General features: G+C 45.5%; 1 protein-coding gene across 1 annotated transcript in view; it reads left to right on the top strand.

Annotated features, from left to right (window-relative positions):
* The first annotated feature begins 285 nt into the window (after window positions 1-285).
* The window catches only part of LOC311325134 (brefeldin A-inhibited guanine nucleotide-exchange protein 1-like), a 39,801-nt gene continuing 19,690 nt past the window's right edge, over window positions 286-20,396 (top strand). The window contains exons 1-13 of the mRNA XM_084457794.1: window positions 286-485; window positions 6,245-6,275; window positions 7,190-7,346; window positions 7,459-7,605; window positions 8,329-8,508; window positions 10,169-10,460; window positions 10,710-10,826; window positions 11,600-11,790; window positions 13,704-13,837; window positions 14,113-14,347; window positions 14,879-14,978; window positions 15,556-15,695; window positions 16,010-16,118. Coding sequence (XP_084313920.1) covers window positions 365-485; window positions 6,245-6,275; window positions 7,190-7,346; window positions 7,459-7,605; window positions 8,329-8,508; window positions 10,169-10,460; window positions 10,710-10,826; window positions 11,600-11,790; window positions 13,704-13,837; window positions 14,113-14,347; window positions 14,879-14,978; window positions 15,556-15,695; window positions 16,010-16,118 — 1,954 coding nt within the window. The 5' untranslated portion in view covers window positions 286-364. The remainder of the gene's footprint in view (window positions 486-6,244; window positions 6,276-7,189; window positions 7,347-7,458; window positions 7,606-8,328; window positions 8,509-10,168; window positions 10,461-10,709; window positions 10,827-11,599; window positions 11,791-13,703; window positions 13,838-14,112; window positions 14,348-14,878; window positions 14,979-15,555; window positions 15,696-16,009; window positions 16,119-20,396) is intronic.

Genomic DNA, 20,396 nt, shown 5'->3' with positions numbered 1-20,396 from the left:
ATTACAAGTGGTGCGCCCCCCAAAAAATGTTTTTATAAGGAATACGATTTACTATCTATGCCACAGAAAATAACTGGACTGTGCAGCATCCTAAAAACTATTAGAACACTTTTTATTCCATCCACCCTGCACATTCCTGACAGTTTTTGACGTTACACTGCAGACGTAAGCGACGGAATGACGTTGTTTCCTTCCAACATGGCGCTGACAGGTTACTAACAGAAAACGGTGGGGTTTCCTTCTTAATAAATGATATTTCTATGTTTCGTGACAGTACATGATTATTAGACTTTGCTGAAGAGAAGACGACAGTGACCCAATACTGTCCACGGGACAGCACCCATCTCTACGTTTCCCTCACGTCATGTATGAGAGCAAAACGAAAAACATGTTCCTCACCCGAGCACTGGAGAAGATTTTAGCCGATAAGGACGTTAAAAAAGCTCACCATTCCCAGTTGCGCAAAGCCTGTGAGGTGGCATTGGGTGAGTGAAATTATTGTGACAGTGTTTCACTTTGGGTTGTCATCTTTTGGTAAACGCCGTGCTGCCTGGATGAAGAACTCCCTCGCCCGCTATGGGTCCGCTACTGCTCGATCGACACATTTGCCACATCATGTTGATATGTAATTCGAAACAATGCACTGTATGAATGGTCTTCTCGTGCTAAAATCTATACAGTTTTCTTACCAATCGAAATTTCCACAGTGAGCTGTAGGTCGAAACGTCCTAAATGAAAGTATAGATTGTAAGGATGGTGCAGGTGTTGGGAGGGGTGCCTCTGTTTTGAGTCTACCAGCAACCCGTTGCCTCCCTAAGCTGGTACACAGGCTGGTGAGATGGATTAAATCAATGGCTTTGCATGCTGCTGGACAGTAGGTAGTATTTGTTTGCGTGAAAGGATTCTTCCCAATTTGATTTTGGATTTATTTTATTGTTGTGAAATTGTAATTGTAATATGTATACTGGCTAGCCCTACATCGGTGTAAAGATTCAAAGTAGTACTTACAAACATGACAATCATTCTCCTGAATAAAACATCTTGTAGCTTGTGCTTCTGTTTTGTGAGGCTATGTCTCTGTGATGCTCATGCTTTTCTCCCCAGTGGAGACAGCATTGCAGTGAGTGTGCTGTCAGTGGGGTGGGGATAGGGCGCTAGGAGGCAATGGAATAAAAGGATGGGCAGAGCTCTAACATGGCAGGTTCATGGTCTAAAATAGTGTTGTTGTGATCTATTACATGACGATTCACAGACTGATTGAGGAGCTCCTAGTGATTGTGTGTGCGTGCGTGCGTGTGTGTGTGTGTGTCTGTGCACGCGAGTACTGTATCTGTGCCACTGATCCATTTTTCAATCATGATTGTCTAAGAGGAAATTGCTTTTACTACAAGACACACAATAACATTTATCTAACAATTATATTTTGCTCGAATGATTAATAATATTGCTGACATAATCTGTCCGATGGTTTCTGTCGTAGTACTGAGAAAACAGACCTCACTCCTCAGGTGCCCCTGCCTCTGAGCCTGGGAAAAATTGGATGGCACGCAAACACACACACACACACACACACACACACAGCAGCGATATAATTTCTCTCTGTTAGGTCTTGTGAGATTTTAGGGGCTTGCATTTTGTAGAAATGCTTAGTTCAAGATGCACCTGATTATGTTTTGTTTGCTAATAGTTTTCCTTTCCTTTTAACAATATGAAACGGTGGAGGTCTAATTGTCAGTGTTGCAGAATTGCTGGTGATTCTGATTATATACAGCACTTACTCAAGGTGACTTCTAATAGCTTTTAGTAAGAAAGGGCTCATTTGCTGACTAAAGAGCCTGTTTGACATATGCCACCACCCCTGTTAGGATAATAAAATCAACTTGTACTACAAGCATACTGAAGAGATCAGTTGTGAAATGTGTCATGCCCCTAATGCAGACAAAGCATTCATAGCTCAAGTCCATTTCAGATAATGCCGGGAAAGAATTATATCTAATTTTCAATTCCCTTTTCAAGACCAGAAATCTACCCCATGAATCATGCATTGTTTTGCTATGAGGCAGTCTTCAATATCATCCCAGCAACTGTGGTGAATTAATTGCCATTCACCTGCAATTTAAGCGAATGGAGGAATAACTGCATTTATTTCGTCATGCTCTGCCTATCATGAGCTAGCTGTTCTTAGCAGACCGTGTCATCCCCAGACATCGTAACCGTGTTGAAACAAAGCAAAGTGATACCTTAGAGTAGGGCATTGACAGCTAAAGAGCTGTGTTGGGACAGCCTGGCTTGCTTGGTAGTCGACTGAGATTGAGGAAGAAGCAGGAGCAATAGCTACTTCCATGCTAAACTGTGTTCTGCTGTCTATGGCTTAGGGCTGACCCAGGAAAGCCTGGTTTATGCCCTTGCCCGCTGGGCTAAAGCTTAACCTAGACAAAAGGATATTGTTGTCAGAATCAGAATTTAGGTTTATTTGCCAAGCTACAGTACATTTCACATATGAAGAATTTGATTCGGTGGATGGTGAAAAGATGACTTGCATGTAAAAAAAATAAACATTAAAGAAAGTAAGCTTAGCATAACACAAATGTTACAAACATAGTATACACACAATAGACGTTAAGTAGTAAGGATGTTACTGTTATCGTACTTAGACCTCATCCAATATACAGTCAATAATGTGTGTTAGTGTTGAACAAAGGATCACATGTTAATTGAGCCTGGATGGGAAGGGTCTCACAGGCTCACAGGGTTGAGCCTCAGTTGACCAGGTTCATCTTCAGCTGTGTGGCTGTGACAGCAGCCCTGTAGATCAGCTGTGTGGCTGTGACAGCAGCCCTGTAGATCAGCTGTGTGGCTGTGACAGCAGCCCTGTAGATCAGCTGTGTGGCTGTGACAGCAGCCCTGTAGATCAGCTGTGTGGCTGTGACAGCAGCCCTGTAGATCAGCTGTGTGGCTGTGACAGCAGCCCTGTAGATCAGCTGTGTGACTGTGACAGCAGCCCTGTAGATCAGATCAGCTGTGTGGCTGTGACAGCAGCCCTGTAGATCAGCTGTGTCTTCTCGGAGATGAGACTGATGAGGGGGGTGTCGTCCTCAAACTTCAGGAGCTTGACAGACTGGTGGCTGGAGGTGCAGCTGTTCGTGTTCAGGGAGAAGAGTAGAGGGGAAAGGACGCAGCCCTGGGGGAAGCCTGTGCTGATGGACCTGGAGTAAGAGACATGCTTGCCCTGTTTCACATGCTGCTTCCTGTCAGACAGGAAGTCTGTGATCCACCTGCAGGCGGGGTCGGGCATGTGCAGCTGGGAGAGCACGCCCTCCAGAGTGAGCAGGATGATGGTGTTGAAAGCAGAGCTGAAGTCCACAAACAGGATCCTGGCGTAGGTGCCTGCGGACTGCAGGCGCTGGAGAATATAGTGAAGGGCCATGTTGTTTATTGTGTCGTCCACTGACCTGTTTGAGATATGAAATGCCGCAGAACCTCTCAAAAACCTTCATTGCTACTGAGGTCAGGGCGAGGGGTCTGTAGTCATTGAGGCCGGTGACCCTTGCTTTCTTGGGGACGGGGATGATGGCGGAGGTCTTGAAGCAGGCCGGTACATGACATGACACGTCTCTAGTGAGGTGTTGAAGATGTCAGTGTACACCAGGGACAGCTGATCAGCACAGTGCTTCAACATGAAGGGGGAGACAGAGTCTGGTCCGCAGTCCGGTCTGCCGGGGGCGGGGGGGGGCTGGGTTGTTGGGGCTGGGGGGTCATCGGTCAGGCGTAAGAGGTCAGTGGCCTGGGGGGTTGTGGGTTTGTAGTTTGATCTCTCTGAGGCCTGTCCAGACAGAGGACGCATTCCCATCTGAGAATTGGTGTTGGGTGTTTCTCAGAGTAGCGTTGTTTCGCCTCCTCCTAGTTTAGCCTCCGCTAAACCTGTACTTGACCTCTTTGAACCCGTCCTTATCCCCACTCCTACGTGCTTCCTCTTTCTCCAGCCTTCACTTCCTGAGTCTGACTGAACCAGGGCTTGTCTTGTTGTATTTGATCTTGGTGCGGGTTGGAACACATTCTCTCTTGACGAAGCTGATGTGTGATGTCACAGCAGGGCCGTGCTGGCCATCTGTAGGTTCTGGAGAATCGGCCTCCAGGTGGCCGTTAGGCTAACTGGCCTGGCCCACGGTAAACTCGCTCAGCCCACCCCCCCCCCCCCACCCCGTCGACTAATCAAAAACCTTGTTATATATACAGAGGCGGCTGGGTCAGACTCCAGGGCCGTTTTTCGTCCCTGTGTCACAGTGTCTGTGTACTCGTCCTGGTTGTTACCAGCTTCAGTGCCTGTCCAGTTAATGTAGCCCAGATCATGGCCGGCCCGTTCTAGCCACACACAGGATTTTGTGATTGTATGTCCCGAAAACAGGCTTAGAGAGTTTCATTTTCTTGTCTCGGAAAACCACTTTTTCATAGTTTTTACAACGCATTTACGTATGCCCCATTGACTTCCATTGTAGCCCAGTGGGAGCCTGCATAAAAACTGCAGCTAGATCAATACTGGAACGATCAGTGAAGTTATGGTCTCTGTGCTTCAGGTTCATGGTAGACAGACCACAAATAGGGCTACATGTCCAAAATAGCACACTACCATTTTAAGGAAGATATTAAAATATTAAAAATATATATATTTTTATATTTATACCACTGAAGATGGTCGCATGACCGAAACGTTTCTCCAGCACTTTCTGCACCTGAGCACTTTTTTTGAGCATTATAAAACAAAGAAAAAAAATCTAGCCTCTGTCTAAGGAGTCTTCCTCAACGTTTTTGTGGTGTGCGCGAGTTTTTTCATACTTGCTATACTAGGCTTAAAGGGAAAGGGAAAAAGACACCATAACTCTCCAGCATCAGCAGTATCACATCATCTTAATTCTGTATGGCTGGCCAGCTGCCATCCACCTTGAAGTCTAGAATGTAAGACCCCAATCTCACCTTCACACTACCTCCTCATTGGGTATGGACATAGACCAACAATGCTCTCTAGGGTGCGTTCTGAAGGTCCGCATGAACTGTGGCTTCAACAGCTCTTGTGATGAGTCATTTTAGGGTTTAGTGTGGTATCAATTTAGCTACAGTCAATATGGTCCAATCAGCTAATATTGATTGGGTTTGTTACTTGTAGCCTAGCCTAAATAACTGCATGGAGGGAGAGAGAAGTGAGGTATTGATTTAATCTGGACAGACCCTAGACCTACTGATCTTCTGGCCAGTAGTGATGACGTCAGTCTGGATGAGGCTGGGGATGATGAGGTCATGTTGTCTGTGCTTCCTCGTGTATTTTACAGTGGCATCCTTGAAGATATGATTATTGGATTCTTCTCTCCTGTTCACGGAGTGTGGAACACTGTAGAACATCGAGTTCTATTTGAGCGGTACTCTAACTCTGCTGAAGCCTTGCTGTGTCAGTACCTTCGCGCAGTGGCCATTAAGCTATAATTGGGCAGGATACTCTGTAGAGGTCAACGGTAGCGAGGTGAAGGAATCATATAGCTGGGGGGGGGGGGGGGTGCTGAGCCTGATCTGGCAGAGTGCCCGTGTGGCTCATTGTAATGCATTTCTGTGCAGCCCGGGTATTATATCGGCAGTTGATTTATTGCCCTTTCCAGACCAGAACAGTTTTCTTTGATCTGTTGCAGGAAGAGCATTTGAACACATTTTGCAGTATCGACCATTTTGTGTATTCAACCCTATAGCAATGAAAAAGAGTGTTAAAGCAATACATCGCGATATTTGGACCTTTACAAACATGTCTGGTGCTAATTCTCCAATTAGATTTACTAAAAGTAAGCTGAATCGTCCAAACAGTCTTCTCAGAAAGATAATAGATTGACATTTATTACCTTTTAAAACTTGCGCCCCCGGGACGCAGCATTCAGTCGAAGTGCGCATGCGCAACGTTGTGCTTAAACAACACAGTAGTAGCTAACTATTCCGGCGTCTATGGATATCGTGCGTTTTTTAGCTCAATGATATCATGGCGGAGGTGAGAAAACCGAAGCGAAACATCACGGAGGAAGCCAGAAAAGGACAATCTGATACGATTGTTACGTTAAGACAGTACGACAGTGCACTTACTCGCAGAGCCTGTGGGGGCGCAGTTCCGAGAAAACCGGAGAAAACGCTATGTATTGCTTTAACCTCTATCGGTGATTTATGAATGTTAGTGCTAGAACGTTCATTGTTGTCTTTTTTTCTCTTTTTTCAGAGGAAATAAAAGAAGAAGCAGAGAAATTGAGGTAGGTATAATTTTGGTCTCTCCCCTCTGCCTGCTGAGACTCCGCCTCACGGTCACACCCGCCCCCCCCCCCCCCCCACGCCCGGCCCCCCCCAATACATACTGTACTTCTGTGAGGTGAACGTCTCATCGGCCCGAAACGCTACTGCTAATCTTCTCTGAGCCCAACCCAAGGCAGATGAGGTAGTGAGTGTTTATATGCAGGGAGGAGCAGGAGGGGGGGGGGGGGCAGTGGAGGGGGGAGGTGCAGTGGGGGGGGCAGTGAATCAGCATTACTCTCAGCTGACCGGCCAGCAGCATTCATGCACATCCCAGGCCCTTTGTTTTAAAGATCCAGCTAAATGACTGGAAAAAAAAACCTCTGTTCTTAGTGTAGGCGTACATCCGGAGCTATCTCAACCAGTTGTATGGGATTCATATGAATACAATACCTCCATTTGTGTTTTTGAAAACATCTGACACAGCTGTGATTTTGAAGTGGACTGTTGCTTTATCACGTGGCTACAGGGACTGAACGTTATTTAATTGCACTGCCTACAGTAGCACTGTACATCATGGACACACATAGTCATCCATGATCGGATGGGATAAGTACATGAGGATGATACTGACAGACTGCTAGACGACAGATAGTATAGTAAATTGCCAGTTTGGGAATCTTTAAATGTCTAGCTGAGTACCTGGAATGAGGGACTTATTAGCGCTGATAAGATCCTGTAAGGACAAGCCATTATAAGAATTCCAATGTACTGTACAAGAAAGTGTACTTTGCACAGAGGGGGACTTTCTGGTGACAAACACCTCACGTTCACTGGCTGAATCCCTCCTGGCATGTTGTTGTTGTTGTTGTTTGCTCCTTGGCGCCGCCTGCGTTTTAACCATTTACAACGGTCACTCTTTACCCTCCCCCCTCAGTCCCCCATCCGGTGACCACCAGGCGGACTCCAGCGCTCTGCCGCCCGTTAAATCCAAGGAGAACTTCGTCGAAGCCGACAAATACTTCCTGCCGTTCGAGTTAGCCTGCCAGTCCAAATGCCCGCGCATCGTCATCACCTCTCTAGACTGTTTACAGGTCAGTGGAGCGTCGCAGCGCGCCGTTCACCGCGCCGCCTCAGCATATTGCGTTGAGACTTCCGCCGGTCTCGGGTCTAATCCGTATTCAAACCGCCGTCTCTCTACCTCAGAAACTCATAGCCTACGGCCACCTGACTGGGAACGCGCCAGACAGCACCACCCCGGGGAAGAGGCTGATCGACAGAATCATCGAGACGATATGCGGCTGCTTTCAAGGCCCTCAGACTGACGAGGGTGTCCAGCTGCAGATCATCAAGGTATGTGGTGTCAGATTACAATGAAAGCGGCCAGTCCAGTTTTTTTTTTTTAACAAGGGACCTATAGGTACAGTAAGCTGTTTATAGACCTCAAAATGTCAAGGTGACTCAACATTCCATGTCCTACTGTAGCTCACATAGCCATAACAATAGCAGGGACACACTCACACACACACTCACACACACATACAGTATGCGCACCATTGCCAGTGCTTGCATACATCCATGTCAATCATCATTTACTTTCATAATTTTATTCTGTGCACATTGTTTCCCATTGAACATGGGGTAGGAGCTCATGACTGGATCTTTGTTTTTTTTGTTTTTTAAGCCGCTATCCACCCCCCCTCTTCGGAGGACAACTTTATTTGTCCTCCTGAGAGGGAGGGGAGGAGGGGGGTAGGGTGTGTGTGTGTGGGGGGGGGGGGGGGGGGAGGGAGGGGAAGGAAGAGAAGGAGGGGCACACAAAGACAAGACAAACCAATAGATAGACGGACAGACAGACAGACAGACAGACAGACAGACAGACATTCTGTTTTTAACTGTTATTATTATGTGTCATATCGTCAGTTATGTCACTTTTAAATATTGTTTTCCATCGAACTGGGACGGGGACCTGTGACTGGATCTAAAGAATAGATCTCAGGAACGCAGAGTCCCTCTGCCAGGTGCGCGCTGTCCCTCTCACGTTGTCCACTCACCCCCCACGTCCCCCCCGGGCAGGCCCTGCTGACGGCCGTCACCTCCCAGCACATCGAGATCCACGAGGGCACGGTCCTCCAGCCCGTCAGGACCTGCTACAACATCTACCTGGCCAGCAAGAACCTCATCAACCAGACCACGGCCAAGGCCACGCTCACGCAGATGCTCAACGTCATCTTCGCCCGCATGGAGAACCAGGCAGTAAGCCACTCCGCCGCCACCGTCCACACACACGCATTCAAAGACACGCTAGTCGTGTTTAAGGCGGTCGACGTTGCTACAATATTTGCATTGCTGTGATATCGCTATACACAACGATTTATAAGTGATCATTTATAAATGAAATCCCACGCACAAACCTATTATTTCAAAACCTTCAGATGTGTGTGTGCTGTGATGGTGGTCTGTTTGGTGCCGGTTGTAGTGATTGTAGTGCTAGTTGTGATTTGTTTTGATTCTAAGTCCAGTCCTATGTTGGGCAAGAAAGCACCTTGGTCGGTCATTCGATTTTTTTGTAAAGTGAATTATTCTAACTTCCCAACGGTATCTAGCATTCAAATCGCAGGATAAGTGTGTCTCAGTCCTCCAGAAAGAGAATGCGTCAGGTGAAGCGGGTAGGGAAACTGAAGTGCTTGTCGTTTGGAAGTGGCTGATGCCTGGATACCCTTCCTCCAGGCGTGTGCATCCTGGCATGGCCCGCCCCCCTGCTGTGATTGCCTAATGCCTAGTGAGATTTTCTTTTGAGTGACAGCGCTCCTGCCCTATCTGCTGGTTCGTGAATGTTGCCATGCCAATCCTTGAATTAAACTTAAAGGCACAGTTCACTCCCAAATCAAAGCTTGTCAGATGCTTTTGAACAAAGGTAGCCTAGGCCCTACATTGTATTTCTATACTCAAGTACAAGTCTCAAGTACAAATTAATGTAAAAGATATGCATATTCTAATTTCCAGATTTATTTCAGTGCACATTTTATCATTCGTATGAGGGCGAAGCACCTTAATCTGACATTTGACCACTGCTGAAGTCTGAAAAAGTTGTTCTTTGATTTTGGAGTGAACTGTCCCTTTAACCCCCTGCATTGCGAAATACTTTACAAAAGTGTCTCACAATGACCAGTGCTATTAGCGTTGCTGCATCAAGTGCTTTGACCCTTACGAGTTGTGATTTGGTCAGGGTGGCTATCATCATTAAGCCAGCCATCCCAATCTTACACAGTTGGAACAGTTAGGGAAGCGAAAATACAATATTGTTTATGAATGTTGTAGATGCCCACAAGAAATGAAGTCTAGACGTAAAAAAAATAAATAGTAAAAATGTTGTTATTGCTACTGTGCTACCAGTGTAATGATTTGTTTTTGAGTCAGTTCTCAAACTTCTGAAAGCTCATAATGATGAGTGCTGGATCGTTACTGTGCTTGGCTTGACAGCGCATGGTCCAAAACCATCGGCCTTCTGCTATAATAACTAGGCAGTTAAGCACTGCCTTGAAGTTCACACAGTGTGTGTGTGTTTGTGTTTGTTTGCATCTGTCTGTGTTTGCGTGTGTGTTTGTTTGTGTCTGTGTGTGTGTGCGTGTGTGTCTGTGTGTGAGTGCGCTTGTCTGTGTGTGTCTATGTGTGTGTGTGCATGCTTTTTATGTGTGTGTGTGTGCTTGTTTGTGTGTGTGTGTGTGCTTGTTTGTTTGTGTGTGTATGTGTGTGTGTGTGTGTGTGTGTGTGCATGCTTTGTTTGTGTGTGTGTGCGTGTGCTTGTTTGTGTGTGTGTGTGCTTGTTTGTGTGTGTGTGTGCATGCTTTGTGTGTGTGTGTGTGCGTGTGTTTGGGTGCACGCTCGCATACCTGCGTGCCCTTCCCCACTTCAGCTCCAGGAAGCCAAGCAGATGGAGAAGGAGCGTCTGAGACAACAACAACAACAACAACAGCATCTCGAGCAGTCTCCAGGCAGTCACCCCCCCGTCTCCCCCCAGCAACAACACACCTCCACACCTCCCAGCGTCGCTGAGGAGGCCAGCCAGGCGCCTGATCAGAATGACCCCGAGCCTGAGGCGCCTGTTCAGAATGCTCCCGAGGACCCCGAGCCTGAGAACGGCTCTGTGTTCTGCAGAGCGGAGAGCGAGCAGACCGAGGCCGACCAGGCCGCCGCCGCCACGCAACGTAAGATCCCCCGACAGCCGCCAATCCCCACCGTGCGAGATACAGTCAGACAGACCGCTGTAGCGGTATTTACTCCGCAGAGGGCCATAACCTCGATACCGCGCCGGACGAAGGACGTCGACTAGAACAAGAATAGGATGAATGTGTTGAATACTGTAAATCGTGAATAGTCTGACAAGTAGACGATGTGCTACTGTGCGTCGCAATCTTAAATCTCTTAAATCTAAATGATGCACCTTTATTTTCCAGTTTGTTTGAAGCAGGAGGCTGCAGGGGATGGCGTGGAGGACGTGCTCAACTACGAGGAGCAGGCTCAGGAGATAGTCCAGAACATTCTCCAAGAGGTCGTCAACACAGTGGTCGGAGGTAATGGAACGTCCACCGTACATTGGTTCTCTCCTTGTGTGTGTGCAGGGTGGGAGTTTGTGTGTTTGGATGCGTGTTAGGGTTTGTGCTTAGCCTGACACTCGGACTGAACTACCATTTTGTTTCGCTGGTTCGTTTCGTTGGTTCGTTCCGTTGGTTCGTTCCGTTGGTTCGTTTTGTTGGTTCGTTTTGTTGGTTCGTTTCGTTGGTTCATTTTGTTGGTTCGTTTTGTTGGTTTGTTTTGTTGGTTCGTTTTGTTGGTTTGTTTCATTCGTGCAGCCGTTTGCCGAGATAGGCGTCGCCGAAGGAGTCGTCGGTGATTAGTTCATCCCCTAACCAATCACGTTGCGCAGTTAAATTCCATCATTGCATTCAAAGGATGCTGATTGGCCTGGTTAGAATGCCAACCAAGAAATCACTCTGGACGAGACCTTTTCCAGACCCTAGTCGCATTTAGAAAATTTGAAGAGTGAGGGGCTGGAGCCAGGCTAGTTTGTGCCTGCATGTGCGTTCGCCTTTCACAGTATGTTTGTGTAGGGGGTGGCTGTAGCTCAGGAGGTAGAGCGGGTCGTCCACTGATCGTAGGGTTGGCGGTTCGAATCCTAATTCCTCCTGACGACATGTGTGCGTGCTTGGGCAAGACAATGAAAATGTGTGCGTGAATGGGTGAATGAGGCCTTCATTGAAAAGCGCTATATAAGTGCAGTCCATTTACCATTTAGTGTTGTTGTTGAAATCTTCTTCTGACCCGTGTGTACGGTATGTGTGTGTAGAGGATTGCAGGGAGACGACCTGCGCCACCGAGCATGCGGATGACCCATCTCCGCCCGCAGAAGAGGAGGCGGGCCTGGGCAACGACACTGAGAACGTCCACGCCAACGGCATCCCTGGCACGCCCATATCAGCAGGCTTCACTCCGTCCCTGACAGACGATAGGCTCTCTGTCTCCTCCAATGACACCCAGGTACGCATCGCCCCAGTACACACACACACACACACACGCTCTCATAACCAGCTGTGTATTGATACACATCCGTGCGCTGTTATTAGATGCTTAAAAATGTATATCCACATCATGCTCTAGCACATTTGAATTAGCAAAGGCTGGACTTAACTAGCCTCGTGACACCATCCTGATCTCGCAAGCTCACATTGTTTCACTTCGCACATCAGTCTGGCAAAGCTCGATAGAGATCCATTTGTGCACGATCAGAAAATGATCGGCCAATCAGTGTTCTTTGAGGAAATACTCGCAGCTATGCTGGTCATGGTTTAGGCGTGTAGATTTAGCAAAAGCTTTTGATACTGTCGATCATACATTACTTCTACATAAATTGGCCGATTTGGGTTTTGATGAACTGTCTTGTGATTGGTTTAGAGATTATCTGTCAGAAAGTCGGTGATGTTGGGTAGCTCGCATTCAGGATTTTTACCAGTCTCCAAGGGGGTTCCACAGGGCTCAGTCCTTGGCCCGGTCCTGTTCACGATCTACATTCATAATATTGTTAGCTCTCTACCACTGTCCCACACCCATCTCTATGCAGACGATACAGTCCTATACTGTATGGCTGATTCAGTTGATGGTGCTGTCGACAATCTACAGCATGCTTTTAATGCTCTCCAAGATGCTCTGATTGAGCTGAGGCTTGTCCTGAATGTGAGCAAGACAAAATGGATGTTATTTTCTATATCATCAAATTCTATGCATAATAACTTAATCTGCCACTTGTGGTTCTTTGATTGAGAGAGTCCTGTATAAATACCTCGGCATGTGGATTGATGAGAACTTCTTTAAATATCACGTGAATGATCTGGTCACCAAACTGAGACAGAGAATCGGTTTCCTTTATAGAAACAAGACAAGCTTCCCATTTCACTGTAGGAAAAGGACTGTGGAAGCAGTTTTCGTATCAGTTTTAGATTAGCGTGATGCTATTTATAGGATTGCTAGTCCTTCAATGTTGAAGGTTCTGGACACAGTCTGTCACTCTGCTCTGAGATTCATCACAGGTCTTAGTTATGGAACCCACCACTGTGCCCTTTATGACAAGGCAGGTTTGTCCTCCTGGTCAGAGAGGCGTGACAAACACCGGTCCCTTTTTATTCTCAAATCCCTTACTGGAATGCTCCCTGCTTACATGTCATCTTTATTGGAATGGAGCACAAACTCTTATGCCACTCGATCAGGTGATTTTCTAGGGCCAACACCGAGCCTGGGAGATTAGCCTTCTCTGTCAGTGCTCCCTCTACATGGAACGACTTGCAGAGGTCACCTAAGTACAGGGCTATTCAGGTCCCAACTGTCCAGCAACTCTGGCTCTGTTTGTAGCTGTTTTAACACTGTATTTATTGTTGTATTGTTTGTTGTGATCTATTGTATTGTATTTTATTTATTTTCGACTTGGTGACATCGCAAATGAGGGCTTGGTCACCCTCAATGTATTTTCCGAGCCTAAATAAAGATTATGAATGAATGAATGAATGAATCAAGCAAGCAAGCAAGCGACGTTGTTCCAAAACAACAATGGCGGAGGCTAGCAGAGATAGCTGCTATAGCATCATTTATATCTGAACTAAAGAGTATTTCTTCATTGAAAGAAAAGCAAAGAACGACACTCAAGGCTTTTCTTTGCAGAAAATATGTTTTCACTCTTCTCCCGACTGGCTGCGGTAAGAATTTGATAGACGGGGTAGACAAGGCTTGTCCAATCACCTGCCAAGTAGTTTTAAAAGTGCTCGCCCTTTTCCAAACAGTTTCCAACCAAGCTTTCCCAGATGGCTGTGTGAAACAGACGGTTTTGTGAAACAAACCATCTAGCACGTGTCAGTTTAGGACTTTGTTCCATCAGTGATTGTTGGATTTCCTTGTACCCTCAGGAGTCTGGAGGCACCAGTGGCTCCTCGCCCGTGGCCAAGTTCTCCCACATCCTCCAGAAGGACGCCTTCCTTGTGTTCCGCTCGCTCTGCAAACTCTCCATGAAGCCGCTGTCTGACGGACCCCCTGATCCCAAGTGAGATCCATCTAGGAGCTTTGACTGGGCAGTCTGGCCTGGCGCTCTTAACTCTTACTTTCAATTCTTAAGTAACTTAACTCTTACTAATACTTTCAAAAAAGAGTGTGAATTTGTAACGTTTTGTTTATTGTTTAGATGTGAAGGTTAATAGAGTACAATGACAGTGAAAACTGTCAGTTTTTGTTACCTTTGCAATCAAAGCACAGCCATTATACACTTTGAATATAAAAACTCTAAACTCTTTTGTTGTCTGCCCGTCTGTCTCTGTCCAGGTCTCACGAGCTGCGTTCCAAGGTCCTGTCTCTCCAGCTGCTCCTGTCCATCCTGCAGAACGCAGGGCCCATCTTCAAGACCAACGAGATGTTCATCAACGCCATCAAACAGTACCTGTGCGTGGCGCTCTCCAAGAACGGCGCCTCGTCTGTCCCGGAGGTCTTCGAGCTCTCGCTCTCCATCTTCCTCACGCTGCTCTCGCATTTCAAGACGCACCTCAAGATGCAGATCGAGGTGCCGCTTCGTTGCATCATTCATTAGGAATTAGAAACATTTGATCAGAATAAGGGAGTCCCACAATATTGACATAATGTTCGACTTCAGTGTTACACTGAAGAGGGTAGAGCCGAAACGCGTCTGTTGAGATTAATTAATTTGAGATTAATATTAAAGAGGTGTTGAGTGCGGACCCTCATCCCTTATTCTGATCTGATTTTGTAGCGGTCCTGCACCGTCTGAGCGCAGGGACCCCTAATATTGAATTAGAAATAGCCTGTTGAAAATACACAGGATTTAGCTCGTCACATAGGAAGAAAAATGGTCAAATACTGTAAATGTATTATCAGCATACAAGACACAAGGCTGAATGGACTGGATGTAATTTTAAAAACATAGTGTATATTTACCCAGATAAAATGAACATACGCTGTACATTTAGCAAGGTCTTTGGTTGTTGAATTGATTACTTTAAATGGCTAAACAATAACTTTGTAATCGGATGTGGTTGCGTTTTACTTTGAGCACTAAGTCTGTTTTCTCTCTCAGGTGTTTTTCAAGGAGATCTTCCTCTACATTCTGGAGACGTCCACCAGCTCCTTTGACCACAAGTGGATGGTCATTCAGAGTCTGACCAGGATATGTGCCGGTACCGTGTTTACAGGAATATGAACGTTGACATCCAGGGTTTTTCCTGGTTCAGAACGGTCTTTGGGGGGTGATGCGCACACATTTTGGGGGGAAACCTAAATTTTATGCCGAGTAGCCTACCAGCATATATAGGCCTATATTCTTTGCTGATCTCGATTACTAGTGGTCCAAACCATCGACATTGCAAGAAAGAGTGATGGGCTGCACTTGAAACAAGCTATGCAACACATTTGGAGAGGATTTGAATTGCTATTTTTAGTCTCAATTTTTAGCATTTTGGCAGTGGTGATTTTCCTTTGGCTCAGGCTAAAATCTCTTTGGGGGGTGCCAAAAATTCCTCTATGCAGAAAAAACCCTGACATTGGTGGCAGATAATGGCATACAAATTAGGTTGACATTTGCTTATTGGATTAGCAACATTGTGGGCAGATTTTGCATCATGTTTAACGATACCAGATATCTCATTTTGGCATTTTCTCTGAATATTGTTTCATCCAAAGCGGAATTTCACCCAGCTTCCAAGGCCACACTTCTACAGCACTCTCACTCACACCAGTGTCTTCTCCTCACCACAGATGCCCAGAGTGTGGTGGACATCTATGTGAACTATGACTGTGACCTGAACGCTGCAAACATCTTTGAGAGGCTGGTCAACTACCTGTCCAAGATCGCCCAGGGACGGGCTGGACACGAACTGGGGACCACGCCTGCTCAGGTAAACCATACTTTTCAATGGGTCTCCTTGTAATTCATGCGGTCAACTCTTGGTCCAGTAGTTTGCGGTGCAACTGCAATTCCCCTATGCAGTCCAACACTGTGGTCCATTTTTGGTCCAAATATAGTCCTCTTTAGGTTCAACCCATGTGGTTCAATCACCCAATCGGTCTACGGTACCTGTATGTCCAGTTCTTACGTTCCGGTGAGAGTTGCGGTCCACTTGCGTTTCACCCTTTTTTTTGCCCCCTTGTGGAACATCTGGACAGTACCTGCTATTTCATGCTGACCTGTATTCAACGTGTTGTTTTGTAGGAACTGAGCCTGAGGAAGAAAGGTCTGGAGTGTCTAGTGTCCATCCTCAAGTGTATGGTGGAGTGGAGCAAAGACCAGTATGTGAACCCCAACTCTCAGACGAGCCTAGGTGAGACTTCAGCCTTGTATAGTGATTCTCTCTCTTACAACTTTCGCCTTTCCTTCCTTTTTTATTTTCCTTTTTTCATTAAAAGTATTTTGGAGGCCAGGCACAGAGTGCAAGGCACCCTATTGTAATTGGTAGTTTTATTATGCCTCCGCCAGGCGATAGCCTTTCCGGAGGCATTATGGTTTCGGGTTGTCCGTCCGTCCGTCCCTCCGTCCGATGTTTGTTAATGCAATATTTAGGGAACGCATTGACGGAATTTCTTCCCCTTTGGTACAAATGTTCACTGGCACTCAAGGATGAACTGCTTAGATCGTGGGGGTCAAAGTTCAAGGTCACTGTGACCTCACAAAATGTGTTTTTGGCCTGATGAACACAATATCTCAAAGGCTTAACGGAATTAGTTCATATTTGGGTAAAATGTCCAGTTGGACTCAAGGATTAACTGATTACATTGTGGGGGTCAAGGGTCACTGACCTCACAAAAGGTGTTTTTGGCCCGCTGAACACGATATCTCAAGAACGGTTTGACAGAATTTGTACATATTTGGCCAAATGTCCAGTTGGACTTAATTAGATTAATTGGATTCGATTTTGGTATTCAAATGTCAAAGGTCAAGGTCACCGTGACATTACAAAAGGCACTTTTGAACACTAACGCTAGCTAGCTAACGCTAATCCTAATGATAATGCTAGCTAGCTAACGCTAATTCTAACACTAATGCTAGATTTAGCTAGCTAGCGTTAGCGTTAGCTAGCTTTAGCGTTAGCTAGCGTTAGCTAGCTAGCATTAGCTAGCTAGCATTAGCGTTAGGGTTAGGTTAGGTTAGCAGTTAGTCAGGGTTAGGGTTAGTTAGGTTAACTGCAACTGGCATTGTTTGGCGGAGGCATTTAGCCGCTACGCGTTTTTTCTAGTTATTTTAATGTTTAATTTTTAAAATGTCAGTATTGCTTGCTTGCTTGTTTTACTGACTCATTCCTCCTCCTCAAAAGTGTTGAATTAAATTGCCAATATTCTTAGATAGGAAATGAGTCTGAAGTTGCGTTCACACCAACCTTGTTTAGTCCGGTTGATCCGAACCAAACCCCTTGGTGCGGTTCATTTGGGCGGTGTGAACGGCGGAATCGAATTCTGGTGCAGACCAAACAACCATGGTCCGCTGTCAAGTGAACTCTGGAGCGGTCTATTTCTGGCATGAACACCATTGGAAACAATCACTTTTTGATTTTGATTGTCGGGCGACTTGTTGACGGGGGGGTGCTGACAGATATTATTGTACTGTATGTAGGGCTGACTTTGATGGCTGGACAGGTCATTGTTTTATGAACTAAGTCCCACAATATTGACATATGTCTAGCCTACAAGTTGAATATAGGCTTCATATGGTCGTTGTAATCCTTTTTGCTCTCATGTCATTGGCTGCATTTTGGCAGTTCCAATCGCATTTCCCATGCCATTATGTAGGCCTAGGCTACATGTTATCATTAGGATTATTACTATAGGCCCACAATAAAGATGATTATGATCTAATTAAATTACGTAATAATAGTGCATTTAATTTAATTAAATAATTGGGATATAGGGGAGGGATGGAATCCGTGTATCGTTCGTTCTTTGGTTTTTCTGTTTCAAAACGAAATTGGAAAAACCAAAAAACAAGTGAATTTTCGTTTTTCCGTTTTGGTTTTAAAACGAAAAAAGAGAAAAACCAAACCGAGAAAACCCGAGATGATTTGGTTTGGTTTTTCAAAACGGAAAAACCAAAAATCAGAAAAACTAACTCTGTGTGGTTTGTTTTGGTTTGCGTTCGGTGTGCTCGGCGCATATACCGGCTGCTGCCGAGTGGGCGTCATCTGCCTGTCATCCATGGACTGACTATGAAACGTGCCTAACCCCCGAGTCGCTCTGGCTCCTTCCGACCGTAACACATCTAGAAATCACCAGGGGGGTGGTTATTCTACCTACGGCTGGGAACAAAGGGTGCTGTTCCTAAATAAACTAGGTTGATGCAAACTTTTGGCTTCTTCGATCAGTCCATTTTGAGGCAGCATTCCAGGGTGCTGAACAGATCGACACATGCGTAGCCTACAGCATTCATAATTGGCTACATTGTTGATGGAAAATACTCTTTTACATTCTAAGTGCCTTATATATATTTCATATATTTTCATTTATGAATCACCAGTGACAGGCCTACTTGTGTTCCCCACAAAAGTGCCGTTGCGCAGTAGAATGTCTGACTCTGAAAACATCAACTGACGCAAATAATGTCCAATAAATAATGTCCTTAAATAATTAAGCTGTCGGACGGCGGTACACCTGGACCAAGGTAGACCTTGTAGTGCATATTTTTCGGTGTTGTCCCCACTGGACCCGCCCGCGAGATGGAACAGGTTTGACCATGATTATTCTGCAACCATCCCTTATTTGAATGGACATACAGTATAAGATACAGTAGTTCATCCCCATCAAATGTGTGTAACTACCCCCGGATCATTATATACAATAGTCTGCATTAACCAATAGCCCTAGCTGTGCGTAATTGGATGTGATTGCCATTTGGATAGCTGTTGGATAGTCTGTCATCACACACACGAGCAACGGGGAGTTGGTGCATTGGGTATCAGGCCACCACGGTTGACCATGTATTCATACTCTATGGGCCATTTTTGTTGCCTATACATGTTGTTTGTTGTGCCATCTTGAATGTGTCCTTTGCTATTATTTCTAGCCTACCTGTCACATTGTCCCGTGCATCTGTGAGCTGTTGATATTTGGTGGGCATGGCTTCGACTCCTGCTCTCCATGCATATCTCAGCGTTTTCCCCATTATGTTTGTTGGGGTCACGGCATCATGTAATGTTATTTCTTTTTTTTTTTCCATTTAATTTATTTTCCGATTTTTTATCAGGGTTATTGTAGGCCTACATTATTTGCGTCAGTTGATGTTTTCAGAGTCAGACATTCTACTGCGTGCGCAATGGCACTTTTGTGGGGAACACAAGTAGGCCTGTCACTGGTGATTCATAAATGAAAATATATGAAATATATATAAGGCACTTAGAATGTAAAAGAGTATTTTCCATCAACAACGTAGCCAATTATGAATGCTGTAGGCTACGCATGTGTCGATCGGTTCAGCACCCTGGAATGCTGCCTCAAAATGGACTGATCGAAGAAGCCAAAAGTTTGCATCAACCTAGTTTATTTAGGAACAGCACCCTTTGTTCCCAGAGCCGTAGGTAGAATAACCACCCCCCTGGTGATTTCTAGATGTGTTACGGTCGGAAGGAGCCAGAGCGACTCGGGGGTTAGGCACGTTTCATAGTCAGTCCATGGATGACAGGCAGATGACGCCAGCTCGGCAGCAGCCGGTATATGCGCCGAGCACACCGAACGCAAACCAAAACAAACCACACAGAGTTAGTTTTTCTGATTTTTGGTTTTTCCGTTTTGAAAAACCAAACCAAATCATCTCGGTTTTTCTCGGTTTGGTTTTTCTCTTTTTTCGTTTTAAAACCAAAACGGAAAAACGAAAATTCACTCGTTTTTTGTTTTTTCCAATTTCGTTTTGAAACAGAAAAACCAAAGAACGAACCATACACGGATTGGATGGGATAAATTGGCTTCATTTCCAGACTGGTGCAAACTCCTGGAGTGGAAGCGGCCTACTGGGAAGCAGGCCTACATAAATATTAAATGAATGTACATTATCCTAATAAAATACTATAACATATGCCGAATAAAAATTATTATTTAGTTATTAATGAATAATCAGCCTAATTTAGATATGTATAGGCCTGGGGGAAAAAGTGCCCAAAATCGTTTGATCAAAAAAAAAAAAAAAGATGCCTGTTAGACAACCGAGATTTTCTTTGGTTGAAGACAGTCCTAGTCAGATACCTTCCTAAAATGGTGGCACATTTCTAACGCTCTGATGATATTTTTGTGACAAAATTCTGTGTTGAGCGCATGGAGGTATGGTTGAGCGAGCGCAGAGGCCAGCTTTGAGCCACACAGACCAAGGAAGGAAGTGATCACAGCCATAGTGCATGCATACTGTACAGTATATGGACTTGAGCAGGCATGCTGATAAACTTGTGTTGAGCACAATTTAGCCTAGATTTTCCTTTGTTCAAAAGTGATAATTATCTGCACAGACCAAGAAAGAAAGTGGTGTGATGATCATAGCTGTTGTGCGTGCTTATATGGACTGAGGCAGACATGCAAATTAACTTTTATTGAGTACAATTGTTACGGCCCCTCTCAGGCTGTTATGT

This window comes from Borostomias antarcticus, assembly GCF_949987555.1.
Source record: "Borostomias antarcticus genome assembly, chromosome: 24".
Classification (NCBI taxonomy): domain Eukaryota; kingdom Metazoa; phylum Chordata; class Actinopteri; order Stomiiformes; family Stomiidae; genus Borostomias; species Borostomias antarcticus.
The sequence above is the reverse complement of the archived record's forward strand: the minus strand, read 5'-3'. Positions and strand labels throughout refer to the sequence as shown.